Genomic DNA, 25371 nt, shown 5'->3' with positions numbered 1-25371 from the left:
TTAATCAACAATATACGGTGAGAAACACATAGTTGATGTCAAGCTCTTATATGTTGAGAGTAATTAATGTTTTCTGCAGAAATAATGATTGAAACGTTTGTAGATGAGAAAGACACGAGGCCGCTGCTTATCACGATCTCCACTACTTCAATTTGTACAACTAAGAAAGATTGCAGGATCGAAAATTGGATAAGAGATCCGTCAGTAAAGAGGCAACCATAGTGGGTCTGCTAGCAGAGTAGTAACGGTGAGGGTCCATTGACAAAGTAACAGTGGCAATGGGCTAAGAAAGTGGCGAGCCTAGTCCAAAGTGTAGAAGTCAAGTAGATCACAACAGAGAGAGTGGAGGATTCGAATGGCGGTAGATCGACAGAGGATGAGGAACAGCTATGAAGGAGAGATAGCACAACGACCACGATGGCTTGAAGTTCGTCAACTAATGGCAAATTAGCAAGTGCTATCATAAGACACCGAGGAAGAGAAATTTTTGCTGGAAGCAAGAGAAACTATGATATTATGAAGAATTGAGATGTTGTGAAAGAGATTGATTTTATTGATTGAAAAGATGAGTATTTATACAAGTTTTGAGGTAGAGATTTTCCTCGATATTGTACTCAAATCACATAATCAAATTAGCTATTTAAATCTATGATTAATCCTCAAATATTAGATTTTCAATAATCTTCTATCATGTGAAGCGTGCAATTGTGACCATCGTTGTGTATGATTGAGTTCATGGATTGGTCGACTGTGATCACATCCTCAAATATGTGTCGCAGTGACCACATCCTCTCCAACCAGAAGCCAAGGTCAAGAAGAAGATGGGTGCAACCTCACATCTTCCAAAAGAATGAACTATGATGCATCTTCTAATTTGCCCTTCTGCCACATGATCTCCTTATCAACTTGATCTCGCAGCAATTTTTCCTGGCATTGGCTTCGGTAAAGCACGAACAGATTGAACAGAGTATTGTCTGCAGAACGAAGAAAAAGACTTTTTTGAGCAATAAATTCAAGGTTGGTTGAGGATTAAAACAGAGCAATAGAGGTCAACAAGCATTGTCGATTGTTTGAGGAACTCTCTGAGGAAAATGATACTACTGAAATGGAATGAAAATAGAAAGAGGTTAGCTGTACCAAACCTGAGATCCATTCCCTTGCATCTCTGATGGTGTGCTCTACTCTTAGATAAGCGAGTCAGACAGTGGATAGGAAAGCACAACATTCACGTTGATTGTTGATAAGTGAGGAAGGAAAACAATGGACATGGGGGCATGAGTCATGCCTTAGCCCTTATTATTATCACTCTAAATGAAGAGATAAGATTATTACGATGCATTTGTATACGACACCAAAGCTACAGAGATCGGAGAGTATTATCAGGCAGATAGAACTTGCATCCATCTCTCCTTGCTCTCCTCTCCAACCTTAGTACGTAATATATTATATATATAGCTCGTATCACAGTCTTCACGCACACCTTGAATACCAATAACATGGACGATCGACCAGCTCAAGCGTAGCCGCAGCTCCCGTACTCGCATCGCAACTCCGCCTGGCACGCCGTTCCGCACTTGCCGCAGTTGTTGACGTCGTAGGCCACGGCGGTGCACTTCCCGCTGCAGCAGAGGTGGCCGAACCCACACTTGTGGCCGCAGACGCCGCAGTTGTTCCGGTCGGAGAGCACGTTGCGGCAGTGCTTCTTGCAGCAGTGCAACAGCTGGCGGCTGTCCTTGGCCTGAACCCGCTGGCAGATGTTGTTGGTCACCGGATCGCATCGGTCTCCCTTCTTCACCGCCGCCAACAGCCTGCTCCCCGCCCGCGGATGGAGTCCCATGAAGTGGCTGCTCATCATGCTCGCGTACTCGTCCTGCGTCGCGTACGCGACGGAAGAGATCGCCATCAAGAGAATGGAGACGACCAGTCTCCGAGATGAGAGGCTGGCGGTGGCCATTCCCTTCCCTCCTCCTCCGCACTCGATCGATCTCTATGCTTATGACGAGCGTGGGGTGGACCTTTTGAACCCGAGGCTACCAATATAAAATCCATGGATTGACCCTAATAAAGCCACGAGCTCACATTCCCTGCTCTATCTCCACCTGATCACTCTCAGGGTTTGCTCTCCAACAGAGAGGATCAACAGGGAGAAGCACGTGAGCTGCTTCAATTTCTGCCTTCTTGCCAACTCATGGTTCTCACTTCCAGGAGCGATCCTTTCATTGGATCCCGATACTGCAAGCTGTTCCCACTCGATTATTATAAGGCGGCCATCATAAATAGGAGAACACAGATCAAAGGAAAATAAGCTAAATAAGTCAGCTTAGGGTCTCTAATTGTAAGGAAATTGATGCCGACTTGACAAGGAAGGTGTTTAAGATATTCGTAATGCTATGTTCAATTTCTGACGTCTTGGAATGACGACGGAGAGTGTGGTGTGATCCAATATTCCGGCGGGTAGTGCGTCGAGAGGGAAGGGGAGAGCACTGTTCCTCGTGAAAGGGCACGTGATGTGCCCCTTAGATCAAGGTCATCGGTGCAACCCGAATCTTGATGCGACGGTGATCGTTCGATCCACCGATGGTTCCTCCCGTGTGGAGCGGTGGATTCACGTTGAGCCTGTGGTGCGGTGGGCATTGTGATTGATTCTTTATTTATTTGTCATACGGGGCACGTCCTAACACTGTAAGCGTTAAACAATGGCATTGGGATCTTCTTTCTACATCAAAAATTGGTTTCTAATCGGAGACGTCGGCATTGCATGATTCTCATCCCCTGAACGTTGACCGAGTTCACATCGAAATTGTGGTCAGCCCCACTTGATGAATCTTAGGTGATAAATATATATATATATATATATATATATATATATATATATATATATATATATATATATATATATATATATGCCAAACAAATGGGCATAAAATTAATTATTCTGAGTTTGAAAAGGACAGAAAAAATATAGATTCTAACATTCTAACACTTGGACACCGATGCATCAAAGGGAAGTCATTCCCATTGCATCAGCCAAGGAGGCGGCCCAACGCCATAAGCAGTGTTAGTCCAAGAGAAACTTTAGAAACAGCCAAATCGGACGCAGATGACGACGGCCGTGGCGGCAACGGCGTCGATGGTGAATTTCCGGGCGTCGATGGGGCAGAAGCGGGTGATGGGTATGGGGATAGAGACGGCGTCGGTGGTGGCCAGTATGGAGGCTCAGCCGGTGCTGGCGGCGGACTGGGTATGGGGTTTCTGGTCGCCAGCACGACCACGATGAGCTTCTGGCCGTGCGCACAATGGCCGGCGGCGCCACTGATGAAGTAGAAGGGGCCTGAGCGGTTGAACTGGAAGACTGAGTTGCCATCGGTGTAGCACCCAATGGGATCGGCCACGTTGCATGAGTAATAGTCAGCTTCGGTCACCACGAGAACCGAGTCATTCCCTTGCTTGTACTTGAATACTACAGCGCAAAGCAATGACGTTAAAACCTCTACAAGTGACAGACGTGTAATCGGAGAGAGAGGTAGAGAGAGAGAGAGTACTGAGCCTGTCATGGACTCGAAACCGGTTCCTCCCAGCCCAGCTGTTGTAGCTCTCGCAAGGGTGTTTCACCCAACCATGTCTTCCACCAACGTAGAAGTCATAAGCGCAGCATGAAGACATTAGGGCCATCAGAACTCCCACCAAAACAACAGCCGACCCCATCTGATCGTTTACGAAGAGAAATTAGAGAGAAGTCTGTGCACGCTTCTGAGAAGGAAATATGTTTGTATATAGAGGGAGGGCAAGCTAACAGCGAGAGGGGACGTATAAATAGAGAGAAAGCGAGAGAGAGAGGGGGGATGAGATGATGAACGTTGAAGGGAAGACGAATTAGAGCTGGTCATTACAAGGAAAATGTGGGTAATGAGTAATAATTCAGACGTTTAGGCGTTTCCTTTAGGATTAACTCTGGGCTCCCTCTTTCCTATTTTTGCCTTCCCAAAGGGATCCACGCCACGAAGAAGAAGAGAGTCAGTCCCTTTTTCCTTCTTTCTCGGCAACACAGTATTTGCTAAGAAATTTAATTAATTCGATGTTAATGGACAATTAGTGACTTAATTAATTCCACAACATTTTTAAATGGATACACTTATAATAAATCCGTGGCAAGTGATTACTTCTTGTATGCGTTTGTTTATTCATATTTCTACTTCCACTCTTTCTTGAACATCAAAAACCAACATACATTTTATAGAATTATAATATATTAGTTTTCATTAACATATGTTTCATATTCTAGACTAAAGAACACAGTATCACTGAGGTGGCTTTTCTGGCCTCCTTTTAGGTATGTTTCCAAAGCATTACTCCACCAACTTTGTTACCCTACTGTAAGTATCTTACGGTCTCAGTCAGATCTGTGCTGCCTGCCTCTTTGTCCATTATCACTTACAATTCTTGTCCCCCTCGAGTTTTAAGATTAGCTAAAAGAAAACTCCAGCTAAAACTAGCAACAAGGTAATGGCTATTAAGGACACGAGCACAGTCTTACAAGACCTTGAAGCAATCCGGCACATGGTTGTTAGTCCATGCAATAAAAGAGGAAATGCTTGTCCTAAAGTCTGCCAACATTAGACCTAGATGATCATTTAGATAACAAGTTCAGAGAAATCCAGAGACTCGGATTTCAGAATGTTACTTACCGAGTGCTTCCCGCAGGAACTAAGCTCGATTGTCTACAGAACCATTTGCAAAAGCACCGAGTAGACACCATTTCATCTGCAAAAGGATCGAACGAGCAATTGATTTGGACTGGATGAATCAGAATATACCAAGTTGAGAGTTCCATTAGTGTTCATGACTATTTGACCGTACCCAAGTTGGAGGCCTGCTTGCTGGTGCTGGGAATAATGCTGAGCGGGTTGCAGAACTTGCAGGAAGTTCGTCGAATCAAATGGTGTCAAGATCTCGTACTCACTTGTTGAAGGCAGACTGTTCATCTGTTGTTGGGCTCTCTCATTCTCTGTTATCTGATACCGGACCCATTTTTCTCAGCTTCTGCATCTTACAAGAGAGAGAGAGAGAGAGAGAGAGAGAGAGAGCGAGAGAGAACCTTGTTCCTTAGGAAGACATTGTCATTTTGCAGCTCCATTTCCTAAACAAAAGAATTCAGAAGGATTTAATTGAAGAAGTCAAGAGATATGCCTTCATAAGATATATAGAAGGCGAACTGTTCTATTACCCTTTTCTGCATGTACTCGATTTCAGCATTCAACAGCTCGTTCTGAAATAACCAACAGCTCATTTTAAGAACACACAAACTTGTCTAAATAGATAGAAATGGAGAGGATCGATCCTTATGGCGAACAACATGAACCGAACTCAGAAACATGATACCTTTTTGGTTCTTATTTTGCTTATGCCTTTCTCCAATTTATTCTCGAGTTGCTTCATGTCTCTGAGGCTCATGGAGCTGAGACCCTCACCCATCAAACTCCTAGGAAGCAATTAGCAACTCATTAGAGCCACCAAATGCCAAGGAAACAAGCCATGATCATCGATGATCGAAACTACCTGTTGGTGCTTTGTATGTGGTTGATTTGCTGTTGGAGTTTTGCTGATTCTTGCTGGTAGTGCTAAGAATCAAAGAAAGAGCAAAGTCATGAGGTGTAATTTCAAGCAACATTGATAACAAATGTCAGACTGCAGAAAAGAAAAACAAAAGTATACTTTAAATTCGCCGTCAAGCATTGTAATTTTTATCGGAGCTGATCACGATGAAGCCGAAAAAACATTACATGAAAAAGTTTTTATTCTGTGATTACTACTCTGAATGTATTCGGAGAATCCAGTTTAGGTGCCCATGTCTGATTGCATAGCCTCGAATATGGGCACAAGAAAATGAGTTTAGGTGTTACAACATTTTGACAAGTGCTACATTCATAAGAAACATAAAGAAAGTATAATTGCAAGACAATTTTCTTCTGTAAATCACAATGAAATCTTCGGCTGATTAACAATAAGAACTAATAGATTGTGATCAAACCCAAAGGAAACTAAGAACTGGAGAGAGTAGGGTCACCAACCAAATGTATCAAGTTTCACATGAGATCATCATTATGAAGATCTACTAACACCCTATGACAAGAAATGCTCTGATCGCGTATTGAAATTTCTCGATTCTGATATAGAATTAATGATATCATTGACAACTGATACGAAAAGAAAATTCGAAATGCAAAACCTAGTATCGGGTGTCGAAACTTGTAGGATGTCATCATGAATAAAGGTCTTCGACTTATGAATAGCAAAATAGTTTGGATACATCTAGACATCACATATTCGAGGTTACAAGTTCAGCATTATCACAGATTTGACGTTACTGGACATGTTTTGGTAGTGTAAAAATGATCACAATTATTCAGTCGTGACATATGAATTGGTAGTGTAAAAATGACGTTACTGGACATGTTTTGGTAGGTTACAACTTCATAGAGCTTACCTGAGCATTAAGCTGCGGGACAGATCCAGTGCCGGCAGTATCACTGCATGCTTTCTTATACCTTTCAATAGTTGCTTTCACACTGCACAGAAATCATAAGTTAATTCGGCCAATGAAGCAGCAAGTTCATGTTTGAGAGTATATTCTTGACTGATACTTAGTGAAAGAGATCTTAGAACAAAGAAGACAACAGGAATATAGCAGATAACACCATACTCATGCAGCTCATATATGCCTAAAACGTTTTCTCAATTCTGAGTTATAGTTGAGAAATGTAAAATGGACCTTTTTCTTTTTGTACAGTATGCAATAGCTAAACTTGATTGAAACTTTGGAAAATTGTCCACAATTTACTATGAGCTGAAGGATGAAAACATTGTTTTCAGGTTATTTTTCAGGGATAGTATCTTTTTTTGCATTACTAATCAAAATTGGTTCATTCCTTTACTTCTTTTCTCTCTTATATTTAGTGCTTTTATAATACAAGATTTACATAAGTAGACTAGTTTTCTAACCTATAGCTTTATTGATAAAATTTATAGTACCCATTATCCAAAAAATAAATTAGGATCAACACCACACTAACCATATGTAGGAACAACAATTCACCCTATATATATGTTCGACCCGACTGACTCTTCTCGAACTCGATTAACTGGTATACTAATTCAACTCAAGTTCTTAGTACTTGAACACACCTAATCCAGTTGGCTTGATTGAAATCTAAGAATAGATTCCCTTTGACATTCATGATGTGCCATTTTAAGATACACCTTCAAGGAAAAAAATCCCTACTCCCTAACCTTAGTAAGGATAAAAATGATAATGAAGATTGAATTTTTTTTCCTCATCAAAACAGGAAAATCAAATAACATCCAATAAGCCATAAGCTTTTCTTGTATGGTTTTCTTAACTTAGATTATGCCTCGTAGCTTTTTGCAGTCAAATAGTAAAGAAATACATCTAAATTAAAGATAAATGGCTTGCTGAAGTGGTCAAAAATAGAAAGCTCTCGGATTAAGGTTGAGACAAAAGTTTGCAGAATCTTTTACTGGCTTTTATCCATATCAAAAACCTGGGAAATGTTACCCTGACGTAGAAATGGTTTAGGATGAAGACTTGATAGATCATCAGTACAGAGCATGTAGATAGTCTAAGAAAGTTCTTTAAGTTCAGACGAATAATCAAACATCAGTTGATGGAAACCTAAACGTGACTGAACAACATTGTGTACTTCCAAATCTGTCGTCGACAGCATGTGAACGAAGTCCCCAAAAGATATTGTCATCAGTAAACATCACTGTTACGAATCTTAGACGCATCACTCGAGTGTCTCTTCACGGAACATATTGTGTTGCCTGCTAAATCTAAATGCTGTCTATGGCAACCATAGACGCCATCTACACACCAAGTACACGCTTTGATATCAAATGAAGGACAAGGTCAGATGTCAGCGCAAAGACCAGATCGATCTCTCCGTTCCCAAAGCACCCACCCCCCCTCCTCCTTCCGACCTGTCGCTCGTCACACCTGACCTGTCCTGGAACCTTAGTTTCCTCGAGGATGCGATTGGTCCCTGTCGGCCACGTCGGCGTGAGATCCCACGCATGATTGGCTGCGCTCCCGCTCCCGCTCCCCAGCTGGGCCCACGTGGCGTCGAGGTGGCCTTTGTCCGCGGTGCAATGACCGCGGCTCGTCACTCTTTTGCCCGGGCCTCGATGACCAACCCCGCGGTCTTCTCTCGGCGGCCTCTTTCTCCTGACCGCTTTTGTAGCCTCCCCAAGCATCACTCGGTGCCAGTACATTCACCCCATTGGCGCCTCAGTCCTGTCCTCTTCCCGTACTCTAGTCTCTCTCTCTCTCTCTCTCTCTCTCTCTTCCTGCAGGCAGGCTCTCTCAGAATACTGTTCTTTTGCACACTTCACTCGAAATCCAAATCCATCATGAGAGACGGGTATCAAGATCTTGTTGAGAGGGAGAGAGAGAGAGAGAGAGAGCAGGGATCGAGCGAAGAGTGAGAAAAAGGAACAGAGAACCCTAACACACTCCAGAGGAATGTAGAGAGAGAGAGAGAGAGAGAGAGTTTGTGACATGTGATAAGGGTAGTGGCTCTTTGATTGCAAGGAATGGGCAAATGAGAACGTGACAGCTCGAGAGCAGCCTTTCTTGCCCTCATGGGTGACGTGAAGGGAGAGAGAGAGAGAGAGGAGGCGTTAGGAAGAGGAGTGGTAAGAGGAATAAAGGAAGGGAAAGAGAGGAAATGGCAAAGCTTAGATGTAAAAGGGGTGGTTGAAGGAGATCATATGACCCAAGGCGACCGCTGCCCCATCCAATGCCAATACCTCACTCTATGCCATTCCTACGACCCCCGTTCACTGCTGTGGACGCCGCTGATCTGTGCTTCCACCCAACAAAGCAATGAAAGGGAAGGAACTCTCCACACAGACTAACACCACCCAAATCTATGTAAACAACCTCCCCCACCAATGACATGGGGCTTACCACCACTAGATCTACTCTAACAAGCTCAGATCACAGCTTCGCAAACCAGAACTAACAAAGAAATCGAACCAAAAGGAATAAAAAAGCTTCAAGTGGTTCTCAACCTTCTAAGAAAGCAGAAGCTAGCTGTGATTTGGCCCTCACTGCAAGAACAAGAACTTCAACGGACTTATGCAGTTTAGCTTATAGCTTAGCTAAGCTTTTGTGATGCACAAAAAGTGAGAGAAGACAAAGGAAACCTAAGATCGGAGAACTTGAGCTCTGCGCGTGAAGGGAGGAGGGGGAGGGGGCGGAGGAGGGAACAAAACCTGTTGTTGGCGTACTCGAAGAGGCGGCCGCGGCTGGAGAAGACGACGAGGGCGACCTCGGCGTCGCACAAGACGGACAATTCGTAGGCCTTCTTGAGAAGGCCGTTGCGGCGCTTGCAGAAGGTCACCTGCCGGCTGGTCGTGTTCTCGATCCTCTTGATCTCGATCTTCCCTCGCCCCATCTTCCCCGCCCTCTCCAGCGTTCCGATCCTTTAATCCCTTCACCTGAAACGGTAGAGGAGATGGATGGCGAGGTGAGCCAGGGTTTTGGCGATCTCAAGTAGTCTATGCACGCAGCGAGATGGCAAGAGGGTTTGAGGTCGAAGCAACAACCTTCGCTTTTGCTTGTTCCCGCTCCACTTCCTCCTCCTTCCCTCCTGCCTATGATTTCTTTGTCTCAATCTATGGGAATTCCTGCTACGGTGTAGCAGCAAATGCAAGGGAAGGACTGCTCATTAATTGAGGCATCCCTTGCCATCAGTTTCGTGCATCCTATGATGGTGGGGGCTAGAGAGAGAGAGAGAGAGAGAGAGACTTCTTGAAAGCGATTGCCAATGTGGTGTGCATTAGAATTTGGGTTGAGTTGCACTCAAATTGACATTTCTGTGAGCTAAAGTCAATAGATTTAGGAGATTTGGGGAAGAAACATTGGTTTAGTTTGTGGTGGCCAAATCCGTTTCTTTTCTTCTGCACTATGAATCATCCAAGCATTTTTGTATAGCGAGCTATATTAAATGAATGTATTTTTATTAATTAATAATTAGATATTACTTCAATAAATAATAAGCTGAGAGAATATAGTTTATGATAGTATGAACATGTGCACCTACCGATACGGTAATCAAAAAGAAATGAAATGATTAATACTAATGATACGATGAAAGATAAAGAAAAACCTAAAAAGATCTTAATAAACATTATAAATAAATATTTAAATATATTAGACTTAATTATATTATAATTCTTTATATATTTCAATGACGATAAAAGACTTTATTATTATTGTATAGTATTATTATATTATAAAAAAAATTTCTTCTACACTGTAAAAATTCTCTGTTTGCAAATTGATGATAAAAAGATAATGGACACTATGAATCACAATAAGGTGACCAATTAGGAGTAATTGCCTCCAATAACATTAAAATGATCTCTATAGCTATTGCTATGATATGCCTCCTCTTGTGGATTTCTAGTATTCTACAAGAATGGACTCATCCTTCTTTATCTAGCCATCATGTGTCTCGATTTATGCACCTAAAGGCTAATTATTCTACATCGGGGCGGCTATGGCCTACTGTTCATGTTTACATACTACGTGGGCATAAGTATATGCCTCTCTATATGTTGCTACATTAAAAGACTTGCCTTGAGCACCTATTGTTGGTTAACCTTAATTGAGGCTGTACCCATAGAGGCAATGTTAGAGATGAGGCTCAAACGAGCTTTCCCTATTAGTTCTTATGTAGTATTATTATTACGTGACTTGAACTCGAGTATTCGATGACATTTATATGACAATTTAATTCCATGTCGTCTTATGTGTGGATCTCACATATATATATATATATATATATATATACTCATCGCATCTTAATTTTATTCATGTAAACAACTTTTGGTGAAGTCTCCATTATTACTCGGCGTTAACTAGTTTAGCTTCTACATTATCAGCTGTTGATGCTATAAATATCATTTTAGTCATTTACCTTGAACATGAATATATATATATATATATATATATATATATATATATATATATATATATATATATATATATATATATATATATATATATATATATATATGACAAAATAATTCCATGTCGTCTTTGATCTCGCATATATATTCCTATCACATTTTCATTTTATTCATGTAAACAACTTTTGGTGAAGTGTCAATTATTACTTGATGTCAGCTAACTTAGCTTGTAAATTACTAGATGTTGATGCTATAAATCTCATTTTCATTATTTACTTTTATGAAAAAGAAAAGAGATCTCATATACTAAATTAGGATTGGATGATCATGTTAGGATCAAGAGCGTACTAAGAGAGGGGGTGAATTTGTGCGGTGGAAAACTTATGCGATTTCAGAAAATATTTCGTACATGCAAATTGATTCAGAAAGATAACTACTTTAAAATGATTTGCAGTTAAAGAAGATTGCTCAAAATGAAATGCAAATTAGATTTTAGAGTGATTCGGTCAACGTGACCTACATCCACTTCGTCGGTTTCTCCTCCGTCGAGGCCATCGGCATCCACTATTGATATTCCTTTAATAGGCAAAGATTAACCTCCTTCTTACAGCATTCTTCTCCTTTTCTCATGTTTAGGAGTCAACCTTTACAAGTGCTTACTCCTCTCTTACAAAATTCTAACACTTAAATTAGAGGAGGATTCTCATAAGAGATTTCTACAGCATTTTTCTACTTTTAAACTATCTGTGCTTGTATCTTTTAACCAGGGATAAGAGGGGTATTTATAGGGTTCAAGTTGATTCAAACTTGGAGCCTAAAAACATCCCGTCCCAGGTTTCCCGGGCACGGGCAGTACCATCGCCGGTGTTAGTCTGATACTAACACTGCACTAGGCAGTACCATCGCTTGACACTAGGCGATACCACCACTCAGGCTGGTGGTACCATCGCCTGTAGCCTCTCGGAGGTTGTGTCTGGGTGGTACCACCATTTGACACAGTCTCGAAGATTATGTCACGAATGTGCTACTTCTTGGGTCACTGTTTTGGGCCTCTCATTGGGCCCAACACAGTCCTTACATGGACCCAACTGGCCCTAATTGGGTTGGCTCAAATCCAAACTCAATTATGTACTAACTATGATTCATAAGACATATTCTAAGCTAAATAAGTTCGTAAGTCTAGTTTCTTCTGACGAGCTTCCGGTGATCTTCCAAAGAACTTCCGACAATCTCTCGACAATGTTCCAACGAACTCTCGGTAAGCTCCCGGACTTCACGACGATCTTCTTGGCGAGTTCCGACAAGCTTCTCTGGCAAGCTCTGAGACTTCTCGGTTAGTTCTGCCAGAACTTCCGACGAACTCTCGAACTCCCAACAAAGTCACGTCCTTGACTCCGGGACTTCATTTTGCTTCATGCCTTGCTATCATAGTTAATCCTACACATATAAAAACATACTTTGATCTAGACAATTAATACTAAGTATTAATCATGTTGTCCGGCATGTCATTGGTCCTTCGATACTTCGTCTGATTCTTCGGCGCATCGTCAGTTGACTCCACAACTCCGATATTCTTAGCGCAATATCCGCTCTTCTTAGCCCGATACTCGAATCCATGGCCCGAAGCCTTCTGTCGATACGTCGACCGATCCACCAGCTCGACGTCTAATCTTCTGACATGTTTTCCCCCAGCACAACATGATTCTTCCTGCTTTAATTATCTTATACTGATCAAAGCATCATGCGTCACTTCAAATACATATCAAATCATAAACAATTATCAATTGGTTTCATCGTCGTAATACGAGATTCAAGTGAAAAATATATTCATGTTATAGCATCTACATGGGTATCCTTATGTCTATGTCATCCAAAAGATTTAATTATGTCTTGTTTATGTCAAGACAATAGCTTTAAGAACTCAACACCTAATTTTTTTTATAATTTTTAAAATATTTATAATTTTCATAAGATCAAACTCTCAACCTATGAGAATATTGGAGACAACCAAAGGTCTAATTTAGTGGATGATGTTGCCTATAAAAATATAAATGAATAAAAAATAATAATTTATAGCTCTAGTTATTAAAATATAAAATTAGAAGATCGGTCCAAATAATGATAAAAATTAATAAGAAAAAAAGCTTTTATAACTATGAACCATCTAGAAATTCTTAGAGTGAAGAGGTCATTAATGTCTTGATCGGCCCGACGTGGTATAGATTCATATTCGCAGGGTTATTCGAGATGCCTCTAAGGTAAAAATATCGATCTCGTAATGTGTCACCTATACAAAGACAGAGGTCAAAAGAGATTTTCCGACCCGATCTCTTCGATACCTAAATTAGTAACCTAATGTATACAAGTACAAATGTGAGTAGTATAAAAAAGTAAATCTTTCCTCCGTGTGTTGAAGATAAACTTTTATATATGATCCTAAAGAGGCAAAATATTTAGTAAAATATTTTGTGATGAGACAATCTCTAATCACATTCAACAACCTCTCCTTGATCTCATCAATATGAGTGACAAATGAGGGACAATCCATAACCATATATCTTAGACCCTTATTCACATAGGCAGACATGTGGAAGGTGTCCTCCATCTTCTTTTTTCACCTTAGGCACGTGACAGTCATGTGTCAAATGATTAATTGATTATGCATGCCCTATTAATAACTATTATAATTATTTTTAATATCTAAGATTAAGATTTTTAAATTTTCTAACAAAAATTTGATAGCAAGATTGTGCAAGAAAACTATTCTCTTCTTTCTTTCATTGTCTTCTCAAATATCTGCATGGTTGCTTTGGCTTCACTTTTGACTTTTTTTTCTTCTTTTTTTCACTTTATTTTTGTTATCATGATTTAATAATCACAAGTGCATCAAGCTCGATAAGAGATTTGAGAACGATCAAATATATATAATTTTAAAGATAATTTTCATGCCTTGAAACATGTTATGTTACCTCATATATGTTAATCCCAAGTGGGTTATTTTATAAGGTGGCAACACATGTTGGCTTAGCTTCTTCTTCATCTCGACCTCATCAAAGACAGGGTTTACGATCAAACGATTGACTCTTCGAGTTTGTTTGAGTGTGTCATCTTCTTTATCGGCTCCCCCATAATTCTCTTCTATCCCATAATCTCTACATGGACAGGAAGGTTCAACTCACTCTATCCAATGAGTTGAAACGATGATATGTTAGTTGGATGCCGACCTCTTCGATGACATCTTCGAGCTCACTTATGCAATCTAAACGTTCAATGAGGCTTACTGCATCCTATGTAATTTTATGGCTTATATATATATTATATATCATCACATCTCATTTTATATATTTACAAAGATAAATATATAAGTTGAGTGGAAAAGTCACTCATCCACATGCCTCTTTCATCTCCACATGTGCTTGCATAGCATGATTCATAGGTCATCTCTCTCTTGAGTGCTCATGTAGAATGCTACCATTCTATGCAAAGTTGTCGTCAGAAAACTTTCATTTTCTACAGTATGTTTCAATTAAAATATATTTCATGAAATATGAAATCATTAAATGATAATAATCATGATATTTTTATTATGTATTATAAAGTTTTTTTTTTGTGGGGGTGGGGGTAAATAGAAATGCTCACACATGACACCATTCAATTATAAACATAAGTATATGCACAAATTCTTATATTTTTCGGATTCCATACTCTTGTTGGTGAACAAATGTATCGTGGCTGATGAGTCAGCACGGCTAGGTCCACAAGTCGATGTCGGAAGTTCTCTATTGGCTGAGCTGGATGCCTTGGTAGGTCGGACCTTCGCGACGAGGTGTTTGTCAGCATTTGTTGGTCCAAGCACCGTTTGCGTCGAACTGCGTCTCTCCGTTCCCGAGATAAGTGACAGTTCGACCTCCCTCACTGGGTGGCGATTTCCTGGTCGAGACGCTCGTGGCTCGGGGTGATTGCTTTCCTGCAAAAAAGGGCTTCATCGGGTGATTCCCGACTGTGGCCCGTCCGACGAGCAAATCAGTTGTTGGTGGAATTATTTTTTCCCCCTGGGCTGGATGCCAGCTAGAGGTCTTTATACTATTGCCCGAGGGTCGATCGTACACGTATTGGCATGGTGCACGTGCCAAACAGTGTCTTGGTACGGATTTTGACTTGTTGTGTCTTGGGAGGCGATGTCGTCTTGGGATTCCCAAGACGTGCCATGCAACGACTTGGTACGGATTCTGGTCTGACGTGTGACATCAACTGTGGTGTGGACCCAAAATAGATCCTATCAGCTGGCTCTCTCTCTCTACTCTCTCTCTCTCTCTGTTCTTCAGACTCTATGGTATTGATTTTGTTTGAATCATACAACTAAAAGGAAAAGGTCGAACTTATTCCTTCACTTGTGACTCATGAGATGGAAGTCTCCGCATCACCCACTTGGCCAATGATTGGCGACGAGGGAGACGATACAAAGCACAACACTAAACCACCACAGGTCTTAGTCTCACTGAGTTGAGTGAAAGCTAAACATATTACAGGCAAATTAGGAAACACATTGGATGGTGAAGATCTCTGTCAGCGTCAACTCGCTCTGCAGAGGTCCAAACACATTGGATGGGGTATCCGTAGCAGACCACTCTCATTCGAATTCGAGATTGTTGCGTCGATGTCCGGTGGGAAGAGCATGTTTGATGCATTAGTAACGCATTGCTGGTCAAAATTAGCCCGGCGATCGATGAATAGAAAGAAGCTGCACCGATGTCAAAATTAGCCATGCTATGGATCGTGGTCAAGTCGAACCACAATGGCTATCATCTCCTGAGTATAAGCAGGTCAATCTGGCTTGACTCGAGTCAATTCGATGGGTCGAGTTCGGATCATGTTAGATTAGGTCCGTTACAACTCACGATATGTTACAGTCCGCTGTGGGTCCTGTGATGAAAAGGATGCATGCTTGCTTGATGATAATTTACATTTATGGATCATCGATCTCCTTCGTCCTCATCCCGCAAACTGACGTCGTTTATGGATATGATCACATAACTATCCGAACTTGGTGGATTACATGATGCGTCATGCATGAGCGAGGACAAGACGGTGGATCAAAAGGGAAAGCAGATGTGTGTGTGGCAGGCACAAATATCTTCCGACATCAAGGATTGGACAGGGATTTATCTTAAGAAATATCTGTGTTTGACATATCTTCGGACAATAGAATCAGCAGCCATATTACTTGAACACTCTTGTGGTCCATAAGATTCTATCCTTCTTCAACGAATCTCTGAGTTCATGCATCACTCGGTGTGAGGGCAGATCGGATTCCACGTAGATGGAGCAGAATCCAGACTTAGTCGGCGAGCCACCTCAGCACCCCACTTTTGAAGGTGCTATTAAGCTGGTTCGAAGCTCATGCATCGTAGCCGTCAAAATAGGAGGGTGGTCCAACTTCAACGGATGGATTTGCGCTGGTCTGCTTTTTTTTGGGGGGGGGGCGGGGGATTCCGTTCCAACCGCGCTTTCAAAGCGGAAACGTACAATTCCTACATCGAGGGTTCGATCGCCGACGGTCGGGTCTTGATACGCACCGCCGCGACGACGGGACGCGGTCTACTCCTGCCGTCCCACCCAAGTCTCGCTAGATACTTCGGCTACGTCGCTGTCGGTGTCGGCCCCCACGGTACTCTTTTGAGGCCTACCCGGGAACGAGACACGCCATCCGAATTGGTGTGGGCCCCGCTTGGGTGCTCGGGGCTTCCGTTCCTCCTCGCGTTCTTCCTGGACCCGTATTCCGTGTTCTGCGCCGCACCATGTGGCGTCAGATCCTGCGGTTGCGGTCGCGCGGATCATCTTAACAGGATTGTTCTCTACGGACAACGGAATCATCCGGCTCGGGGATATTTATAACCGCCATAGTGGGAGTGGCCGACTTAACATGAGCTACATGTTATAATACCATTCCTTTCGCAACCAATAGAAACGTGGCATCTCCATTTCTGCCCCGCTAAAGACCTCGCCTTTATGCTCTTTCCTTGGCAGCCACTTCTTTGCTCTCTTTTTCTTGTCGGAGATCTCTCGGGCGGCGGAGAAGAAGGTTGTTGGACCGGAGGAGGGAGGTAGAATAGATCTATTGCAGGAGAGAGAGGGAGAGGGAGAGGGAGAGGGAGAGGGAGAAAGAGAGAGATGAAGATTCAGTGTAATGCATGCGAGGCGGCGGAGGCGGCAGTGCTCTGCTGCGCGGACGAGGCGGCGCTCTGCTGGGCCTGCGACGAGAGGGTGCACGCCGCCAACAAGGTTGCCGGGAAGCACCAGAGGGTCTCGCTCTTCTCCGATGGCGCCGTTGGCAGCGGCTCTTCAACCCGCGGCGTCCCCAAGTGCGACATCTGCCAGGTGCTCTGCGTTTTGCTTCTTAGACCTCCATCATCATTTCTGAAATGGATGCTTGTTGGCTGTGCTGGTTTTGGTCGTTTCTTGGTTAATTGTTGTCGAGTTTAGATGTTTCTATACTTGTTTCACTCCTGTCGGATGTTTTATTGGTAAAATTGTCTTCTTTTGTTTGAACACATAAGGTGGCGGCTCTGTGATTGTCGTCTCTGTTATCAGTTTAGGCAACATCCTGTTTTCGTGATAGAAATGGTCAAACTTGTGATTTTTATGATCAACTGTGTATGGCATAACACGTCGAATAGCCCAACCTTTGTATGTTGATGACACACAAACAAAGGACCACTTGAAGAACATCCAGCTTATGCATGTTGAGCTGCGACAACTCGAGTATTGGCTTTTCCTTACACCCATAATAGTCGAGCGTCGCCGTGGGATTTGTTGACAAGATTGTCATCCAGAAAGCAAGCAAGTCGTAGTATACCAGCAGTGCTTTTGCTAGCTTGTCATGATGCTTGCTCATTTATTTTCCTTTCTTAAAGGTTTATCTCGATGAGGCAAACTACTATTTCCTGAATCCTAATTAACGTGTTTTAGGCTGTTGTGCATATTTATCAAAATTGCGCTTTTAGGAAAATTTATCTGTAATTAACATGTTTTAATTTCGTATATTAATTTCTATTTGTCTAAACAGTAAGAACTAAGCTTATTTGGTTTTACAGGAGGCCTCTGGCTTCTTCTTTTGCTTGGAAGACCGTGCGTTGCTTTGCAGGAGTTGTGATCTTGCTATCCACACGGCAAATCCTTATGTGTCTGCTCACCAAAGATTTCTAGTAACAGGGGTGCGAGTAGGCCTTGATCCCACTGAGCCAGTCGCACCTGCTGCAAGCCAGCAGTCGCATTCCGCAGGAAGAGTTGTCGTCTCACTATCCGAACACTTGCCTACAGGTACTCATCTTGTGTCGTCAACTGAGACTAACGCAGTCTCATCCAGCCAAATAGCCAACCAAAATGGGGGTTTATTGGTAAGTAAAGCCCCACTCTATGGATTCAGTATGTCCGAGACTATATTGGATTGGCCTTTGGACGATTTCTTCGGCTTCCCAGATTTCAACCAAAACTTTGGTTTCACGGAGCATAGTGCTTCTAAGGTAGGCTGTCCATCACTCGCATTATACCTGCTTATGACAAGCTCCTGGTATGGTAAATTTGTTGATTGCTTCCATGTTATTGTTGTTTTCTTGGATGTTAATACTGTCTAGACTTTGGTATAGTTAATTTTATGAAGACAAATCTTTATACTGAATTGAGTAATCTTTGCTTGATAGGCTGACAGCGGAAGACATGGAAGTTCTCAAGGGTCGCCAACTTGTCGATCCACTGACGATGATCGGAATGCTGACGAATGCTTGGGACAGGTGCCGGAGTTCCGGACGGTACCGAAGATCCCACCCCCTCCCACAGCTTCAGGGCTCAGCTGGCAGAGAAACCGGCATTACCCTGCATCCAACAATACCGTCTTTGTGCCTGACATATGTTCTTCGTACGATCCTAATAGTTTCGACGCATCAGCTGGTTCAAAGCGTCGTCGTCGGCAGTAGTAAGAGCATCGGATATGATTCATGATTTGAACGGGCATGTCATCGAATATGATATAGATTTGTGCCTGACGTATGTTTGCTCGGCACCTCAATCGTTCATACAAGTCATAGATAATTCATGGACCTTATTATACTGTTTCCATGTATCACGTGAGGCTATAAATACTCACCCGTATCTCCTAAATCTTGGGAGCTTGTGGCAGACAGCGTAGTATCAATATATGGTGTCGTGGAAACTCGTGGAACTCTGAGCTCACCTTGAAAAGCTAAGGGCACATTTCACCAGGAAATGAACCTCGACAAATTGATGCACCCAAGGCTAACGATACATTCCATGCCCACCGAGAAATCGTCTACGTTTGACCTATAAATCCTCAAGTGGGAACCACTAGATCTGAACACACTCGAATACTAGTTGACCAAACACGTTACATGATTCTCCCACTTGAAAGATCAGGTGGAGTTGTTCCTGAAGCTCTTGAGGAAGGAGCCGCTCTTGGTGATCTCACGGAGGGGCTTGTTGGTGAAGCGAATGAGGTTGTAAGCCCACGCCCCCACTACGGTCCCACAGATGGGACCCACGATGTAGACCCAGATCCCCTCCCACCGGTTGGCCACGATCGCCGGCCCCAGCGTCCTCGCCGGGTTCATCGATGCTCCCGAGATAGGCCTGTCAACAACATCACCCACGCTTCCATTAACGCAGCTCATGTGTAGCTTATGTAGGGATAATGGGTTGGTTGCCTTTCCTACCCGGCGATGAGCACATTCAATAAGATTGTAGCTCCGACTGCTAACCCCGCCAATTCTCCGATCTGAACAATAGAAATGGCCGGCTTAGAATCTGCTCTGAAACGATACGTCCGACTTTGTTCACTATACTTACTGCTCTGTTGTCGGTGGCCACTCCCGAGATCACAAACATCAGGTAGAACGAGATAATGAACTCGAGAACAAGCGACTGCACGTCCGAGCCGGCCGGTATCGTCCCCGGGAAGTGCTCGTGCTTCCCCCCGAACATCAAACGCAGCGTGCCGCTCGCCAGCGTCGCGCCCAGAAGCTGAGCAAAAACGTAAGCTGGCACCTGCACCGACGCAGAAGAAATGAGACGTGAGCGAGAGGCCGCTCGAGTGGTTGCGGTGTCGTATTGTGGAATCACTGACCTGTTTCCATGGGAACCTCCCGCATGTGGCGAAGGCGATCGTGACGGCCGGGTTGAAGTGGGCACCGGATATGTGGCCGACGGAGTACACCATGACCATGACGGCGAGCCCCCACACGACGCAGATGCCCGGAAAGGTGATCATTCCCTTGCTCAGATTTACAGTGACCGAAGCACATCCCGCGAAGATCAGAAAGTATGTCCCGAATATTTCAGCAAGGATCTAAACAGAACATTTCGGAAGAAAAGTCATCATCGGTACCAGTGGGATGAGCCAAAGAATTGCTACACGTAGCTATAGATCCTTGTGCAAGTTGGCTGGTTTAAATGATGGTGGTCTCTTGTTTCCATCGAATTGCTTCTCTTCTTCAGCTTCGTGTGGGAGATCATAATAAGGTGGAAATCTAAAGCTCCCAGTTCTTAAGATAGCTATTGTTTTTGGGATCACCTTTGGCTAACCCCTTCAGAGCATAGCCAAAAGGTAAATGATACCAAAATCTGCAAATAAGATGTCTAATTTTCGCTTTCTTTGATTTGATACAAAGAGATATCTTTGCCCAAAGAACAGTCCGCAAGCATTCACATGGAGAAAAGTTCTATCTTACTGTGCCAAGAAAGAATAGTAGTGGGAGGTGATAAGAGATGGTTTGCGTTTCAATGTGGAGAATCGTTGTACAGAATTGTAGCTAATCCATTAAAGAACATGAACAACAGTGGAATCGAGAGAGATGCGGGAGCAGACAAAGGAACTCAAACAGAGCCATGTGAAGAAGAATCCTCACCTTCTGCAAGAAAGGAATAGATAAGCTCAACCCACAACCTTTGTCGGCAGAGCTCGCATATCCATGGTCAGGGTTGACGCCCTCTTCTCTCCCATTACCAGCGGCTCCCTCCTCCATAGACCTCTCTCGCCTCCCGTTCGCGTTAGCATTCTCCCCTTCTCTTGCCATCTTCCTCGCTCTCTTCCTCTCACCACCACTAAGGATCAAACTCAGGCTGCTATTTATCGAGAGCCAGACGCCCCGAAAGGGATCGGCAGAAGGAACTCTGCCAGTCCAACTTCCCCATTGATTTATCTTTCTTTGTTTTGGAGGCTTACTTTTCTTGTATTTATGAGTTATGACCTACTGAATTGACCACTATTTTCTTCCCATCAAAAGAGGCAGTGAAGAAAGACTGAAGTTGCTCTTACGCAACACAGAGATGATGGAGAGCATCAAAAGCCACTTCCAACAACCCACCATTAAATTCCTTTTAGCAAAGGGAACAAGAGATTCCAAGATAACGGATGATAATAGGCAGATTATAATCCAAAATTATCGAGGCATTATCCATGAGAAACCTTTGACGTGTTCTCTTGGGTTGGGTGATGGTGTGGACGCACGCTGCCTGATTCCTGCACAGGTCCGAGGATGGGGCAAAGGGATTTGTCTTATTTCTTGTACATGCCAAATGTTGATTTTGTATGCTGGCGTGCTATGTGGGTTTGTCCATTTCTCATGTTAAGCCAATAATTAAGGAAAGAGATTATTGGTGTTATGTTCTAATTATTACGATAAATATTTTTAGTGTAGTTTAATCTATGAGAAAATTTATGAAATAAACTTACCGTATTATCAAAATTATAATTAAAAATATTCTTCAAATAGATATAAATGAAGACCTATCATTATCTGTTGAAGTTTCCTACTTTTTATCTAGAATGTTTAGGTTTTTCAAACCCGCTTTGAATATTTACGCTCATGGAACATATTTTTTCACCACTAGATAGAGACAATCTTGAATCATTCATAAGTAAATACGTAGGATTTTGTAGTTATTGTTTCGTCTCGAGTTCTCAACTCAATGATCAATTTTAATACAAATTATATAATATGTTTAGGTTAAAAAAGAAGTTAAAATCCAAGACAAGGCGTGTTATACAATGATCTTTCTTGTCCATGAGCATCGTACTAATAATTTCTACTACTTAACCTAACCTTAATGACAGAAATTACTGGACAACCAAATCTTCTCAACCATTCCTCCACACACACGCACACAGAGGTCCCTTAATTGATGCCTAAATTATTGGTCTCTCTCTCTCTCTCTCTAAGACTTTGTTAACCAAGTCTTCTGCATCAAAGACTGCAATCCTTCCCTACCAAATTGTGCAGTCCACTTCACGAGCAGCAGCGATGAACCCACGCCAACGCCAACGCCAGGGCTCATCTGAAATCACGGGATGCCCATGGAGACGACGGGGCATGTCATGCGTGAGCTGTAGCCACAATAACGTGCGATGACATTTATGACCACCATAAATGATCTCTCCCACCATACCACACTAATTATTACACCTAATAATGTGGCGTATTAACTTACGGCTCCGCGGCTGACCGGTAAACCAACGTAGTCCTTCGATCACAGGTGAATTGATGATGGACACGTACTGACCACATCTAACGCTGCATGTGATGTTAGCATCTCACTACAGGCGAAAATACTGTGTGTTGTGCAGAAAAATAATCTGTGAACTGTTCTTACAAACCTATGTTTAGAAAGCTAATTTTGTATAGTATATATTATAGATCGGCATCGGAGATGTCCATATTAACATTGCACCGACATTTATGGGATCATGCGTTGGTGTGTATGTGCATCACTTAATTCATGTCGACTTACGTTCGGTCAAATTTAGAATGGAAACTGTCGATTTAGTTCTCGTTATTCATCAATTTTGATTGATTAAAAAATTAAATTAATTCATCAAGATTTAAACCCAAATCATTATATCGTAGAATCTATTTTATATTTTATATCTATTTGATTTGAAATCAAATTATAGGATATCGATTCGAAATTATTATTATTTTTAATTAGGATAAATGATGTCGATATGGTGTCAGGCATACGTATACATCTGCGACCAATTCCGACACAGCTAATTTTGATGGCAACAGTTCCACGAATGCATAAACCCACCCACTAAGCACGCTTGCCAACACTTAGCCTGTTTATTTGACTACTATCTCCTGTGGAGTCAGAGAGCCATTCTGCGACTTCTTCTGTCTACACTGCCTTTGCGTTCCAACCACAATGGAGGATCAGAGCTCGTGGAGGAGGAGGTATACTTTTGCTTCGAAAGATACGGCCATGCAAAGTTCACTGAACCCTTTGCTCAGAGAAAGAGAATAAAAAAAGGTTTAGAAATCATTCGGTCAATGGCTCGGTTGGTGGTGGAAGTCATCTTTAGCTTAAAAGAAAAAGAAGGACAAGAAAAGGGTAAAAATAGAGAGATGAAAAGAGGTTAATAATGGATCACAAAGATTAAACGGTGGCCGACCTCTCTTTCTTTTCTAGAAGACGAACTTGTATATATATGTACTTTCTCGATCAAAGCAAGGAACCCTAAAAGACATTCCCGTGTTGCTTTGGGTGCTCTCGTCGTCGTGATGTTAGTATATTTCTATGTTTTGTCTACCAAAAGCTAGCAAATTCATTACTTAATTAGTCTAGTGCATCTCTTGTCATTCAATATAAGATTTCCATCACCATCTAGAGTTAGCCAATCAATTACTCGTTTTATTTTCCTCCTTATAAATTACTAATAGATTGAAAAAATAATCAAAAGATTTATCGATAAGTATTTAATTAGCCAAAGACATCTTCTTGCATTCTAAAGACCCAACAAGAGAGAAATCATCAAGTCGCGTATTCTAATCTTCTATCTTTAATAAAGTTTGCTAACCAATTTTTCTCTCTAAAAATAACTAAGATGTTAAAAAAAATAATTGATATGGTTTTATCAATAAATGCATTATAGTGAGTTTTATTGATTTTGTTAAAACATATATTGAATCTTTTACTATCACCTTAAACTTTTACGATTATTTATCACTCAATCATATTTAATACGGTATCATCGGAGTAACTTTAAGTTTGAATCTTATTAGTCATGATATTATATATGCATATATATATATATATATATATATATGTATGTATGTATATATTTATATATGTATATATGTATATGTATATGTATGAATATATATACACACTGAGGTGAAGAAGGATGAAAGCAAATCGTTACACAACACACCTACAAAGAAGTGACGTGCCAAACCCTACTTTGCTTTAGGTTGCATGTTACTCACAGACACAACATGCAAGACTCATAAAAGAGTTGTAGAATTAGGTCGGATCACAACACACTCCTTCCGGACCGTAACCGGTCGAGATTAAATTATGTGGAGTCAACCACTTAAAGAACATAGATTAGTTGGTCTTCGTGACATTAGTGGTAACCAACATAAATCGCAAGTCTCTTTTTGGGATTTGATATCCCATGACAAGTTTCTTACTATATAATAATACTCGTTTATATCTAATCTCATGAGAATGGAGTTAATAATTTTAATTATAAAAATATTTATATGTAAATAAAAGATGACGAGAGATTAACTAAGAGGATGATTTCATATTTTTACTAAGGATTAAAAGAGATTACATATATTATATTTGGTTTATAATGTACAACTTTAATCTTGAATTAAATTAATATCAAACATGATATATATTAACATAACTAGTTTGAGTCATATAAAATTTACCCATAAAGAAAATGCCAAAGTTTTCTACAGACCAATCTAACCTATAATATATCAATATTTAAGTCTCTTAGTCTCGTCTTGTTGTTTAGTTGAAGAACCCAATGTACACGTCACCTGCTAATATGGAACAAGTAGAAGAAGATTATTTTCAAAGATCCTAAAGTTGTCCACTTATCACTTGTATTTATCTCATATTATCAATTTTTTATATATCTTTTAATTGTTTTAGTTAGTTTTTAAAGCCTAAAACTAGTATAAATAAAGTTCTCCTATAAACTTATAAAATCTTCAAAAGTAATATATTTCAAGTATTATAAAGATCGAGTTGATTTTTCTCCTTATCTCTTATAAGGTTAGTTTCTTAGATTTATTTATAATAATATTTTTTGATTTTATTTTTGTTCTACATCAATTGGTATCAAAGCTTTACTCTTAGTATTAGTATAATAAATTTATGGTTAAAAAATTAAGAAGTATACTCTACACTCACCACTTATCGTGAATATTGTATATCAGAAATTTAATTTAATTTACTAATTACAACTTTATAACTCATCAAGATAAGATCTAGTGGTAATAATGGTAATAACAGTAATAATATTATTGGCGATAACAGTAACAATTTCAATGGTAACAACCTTCCAGA

General features: G+C 41.3%; 5 protein-coding genes across 6 annotated transcripts; 1 reads left to right on the top strand and 4 right to left on the bottom strand.

The window, feature by feature from the left end:
• Positions 1 to 1194: 1194 nt before the first annotated feature.
• On the bottom strand, positions 1195 to 2003 carry LOC135613497 (protein GRIM REAPER-like). The gene has a single exon (XM_065110532.1). It carries the CDS (start codon positions 1952 to 1954, stop codon positions 1514 to 1516), a length of 441 nt encoding a protein of 146 aa, XP_064966604.1. The 5' UTR covers positions 1955 to 2003; the 3' UTR covers positions 1195 to 1513.
• Positions 2004 to 3023: 1020 nt separating this feature from the next.
• LOC135613860 (early nodulin-like protein 4) lies at positions 3024 to 3731 on the bottom strand. Its single transcript, XM_065110875.1, has 2 exons — positions 3543 to 3731; positions 3024 to 3460 (listed from the first exon to the last, which is right to left on the bottom strand). Exons 1-2 carry the CDS (start codon positions 3703 to 3705, stop codon positions 3024 to 3026), a joined length of 600 nt encoding a protein of 199 aa, XP_064966947.1. The 5' UTR covers positions 3706 to 3731.
• A 740-nt stretch (positions 3732 to 4471) lies between these two features.
• On the bottom strand, positions 4472 to 9784 carry LOC135614864 (agamous-like MADS-box protein MADS1). 2 transcript variants are annotated; one of them, XM_065112684.1, is made up of 9 exons: positions 9628 to 9784; positions 9295 to 9519; positions 6485 to 6566; positions 5557 to 5618; positions 5380 to 5479; positions 5225 to 5266; positions 5096 to 5137; positions 4858 to 5012; positions 4476 to 4761 (listed from the first exon to the last, which is right to left on the bottom strand). In XM_065112684.1, exons 2-9 carry the CDS (start codon positions 9474 to 9476, stop codon positions 4758 to 4760), a joined length of 669 nt encoding a protein of 222 aa, XP_064968756.1. In that variant the 5' UTR covers positions 9477 to 9519; positions 9628 to 9784; the 3' UTR covers positions 4476 to 4757. The 2 variants fall into 2 exon arrangements, with proteins under 2 accessions (XP_064968757.1, XP_064968756.1); XM_065112685.1 differs by lacking the exon at positions 9628 to 9784 and having other exon boundaries at positions 4472 to 4761; positions 9295 to 9506.
• A 7152-nt stretch (positions 9785 to 16936) lies between these two features.
• On the top strand, positions 16937 to 19170 carry LOC103987834 (B-box zinc finger protein 23). Its single transcript, XM_009406254.3, has 3 exons — positions 16937 to 17373; positions 18090 to 18518; positions 18696 to 19170. Exons 1-3 carry the CDS (start codon positions 17167 to 17169, stop codon positions 18966 to 18968), a joined length of 909 nt encoding a protein of 302 aa, XP_009404529.1. The 5' UTR covers positions 16937 to 17166; the 3' UTR covers positions 18969 to 19170.
• Positions 19171 to 19226: 56 nt separating this feature from the next.
• LOC135614862 (aquaporin NIP1-1-like) lies at positions 19227 to 21204 on the bottom strand. Its single transcript, XM_065112682.1, has 5 exons — positions 20913 to 21204; positions 20132 to 20353; positions 19855 to 20052; positions 19722 to 19783; positions 19227 to 19638 (listed from the first exon to the last, which is right to left on the bottom strand). Exons 1-5 carry the CDS (start codon positions 21078 to 21080, stop codon positions 19422 to 19424), a joined length of 867 nt encoding a protein of 288 aa, XP_064968754.1. The 5' UTR covers positions 21081 to 21204; the 3' UTR covers positions 19227 to 19421.
• Positions 21205 to 25371: the final 4167 nt, after the last annotated feature.

This window comes from Musa acuminata, chromosome BXJ2-6 (genome assembly GCF_036884655.1).
Source record: "Musa acuminata AAA Group cultivar baxijiao chromosome BXJ2-6, Cavendish_Baxijiao_AAA, whole genome shotgun sequence".
Taxonomy (NCBI): domain Eukaryota; kingdom Viridiplantae; phylum Streptophyta; class Magnoliopsida; order Zingiberales; family Musaceae; genus Musa; species Musa acuminata.
Note: the sequence above shows the minus strand (reverse complement) of the source record. Positions and strands in the feature narration are given on the sequence as shown.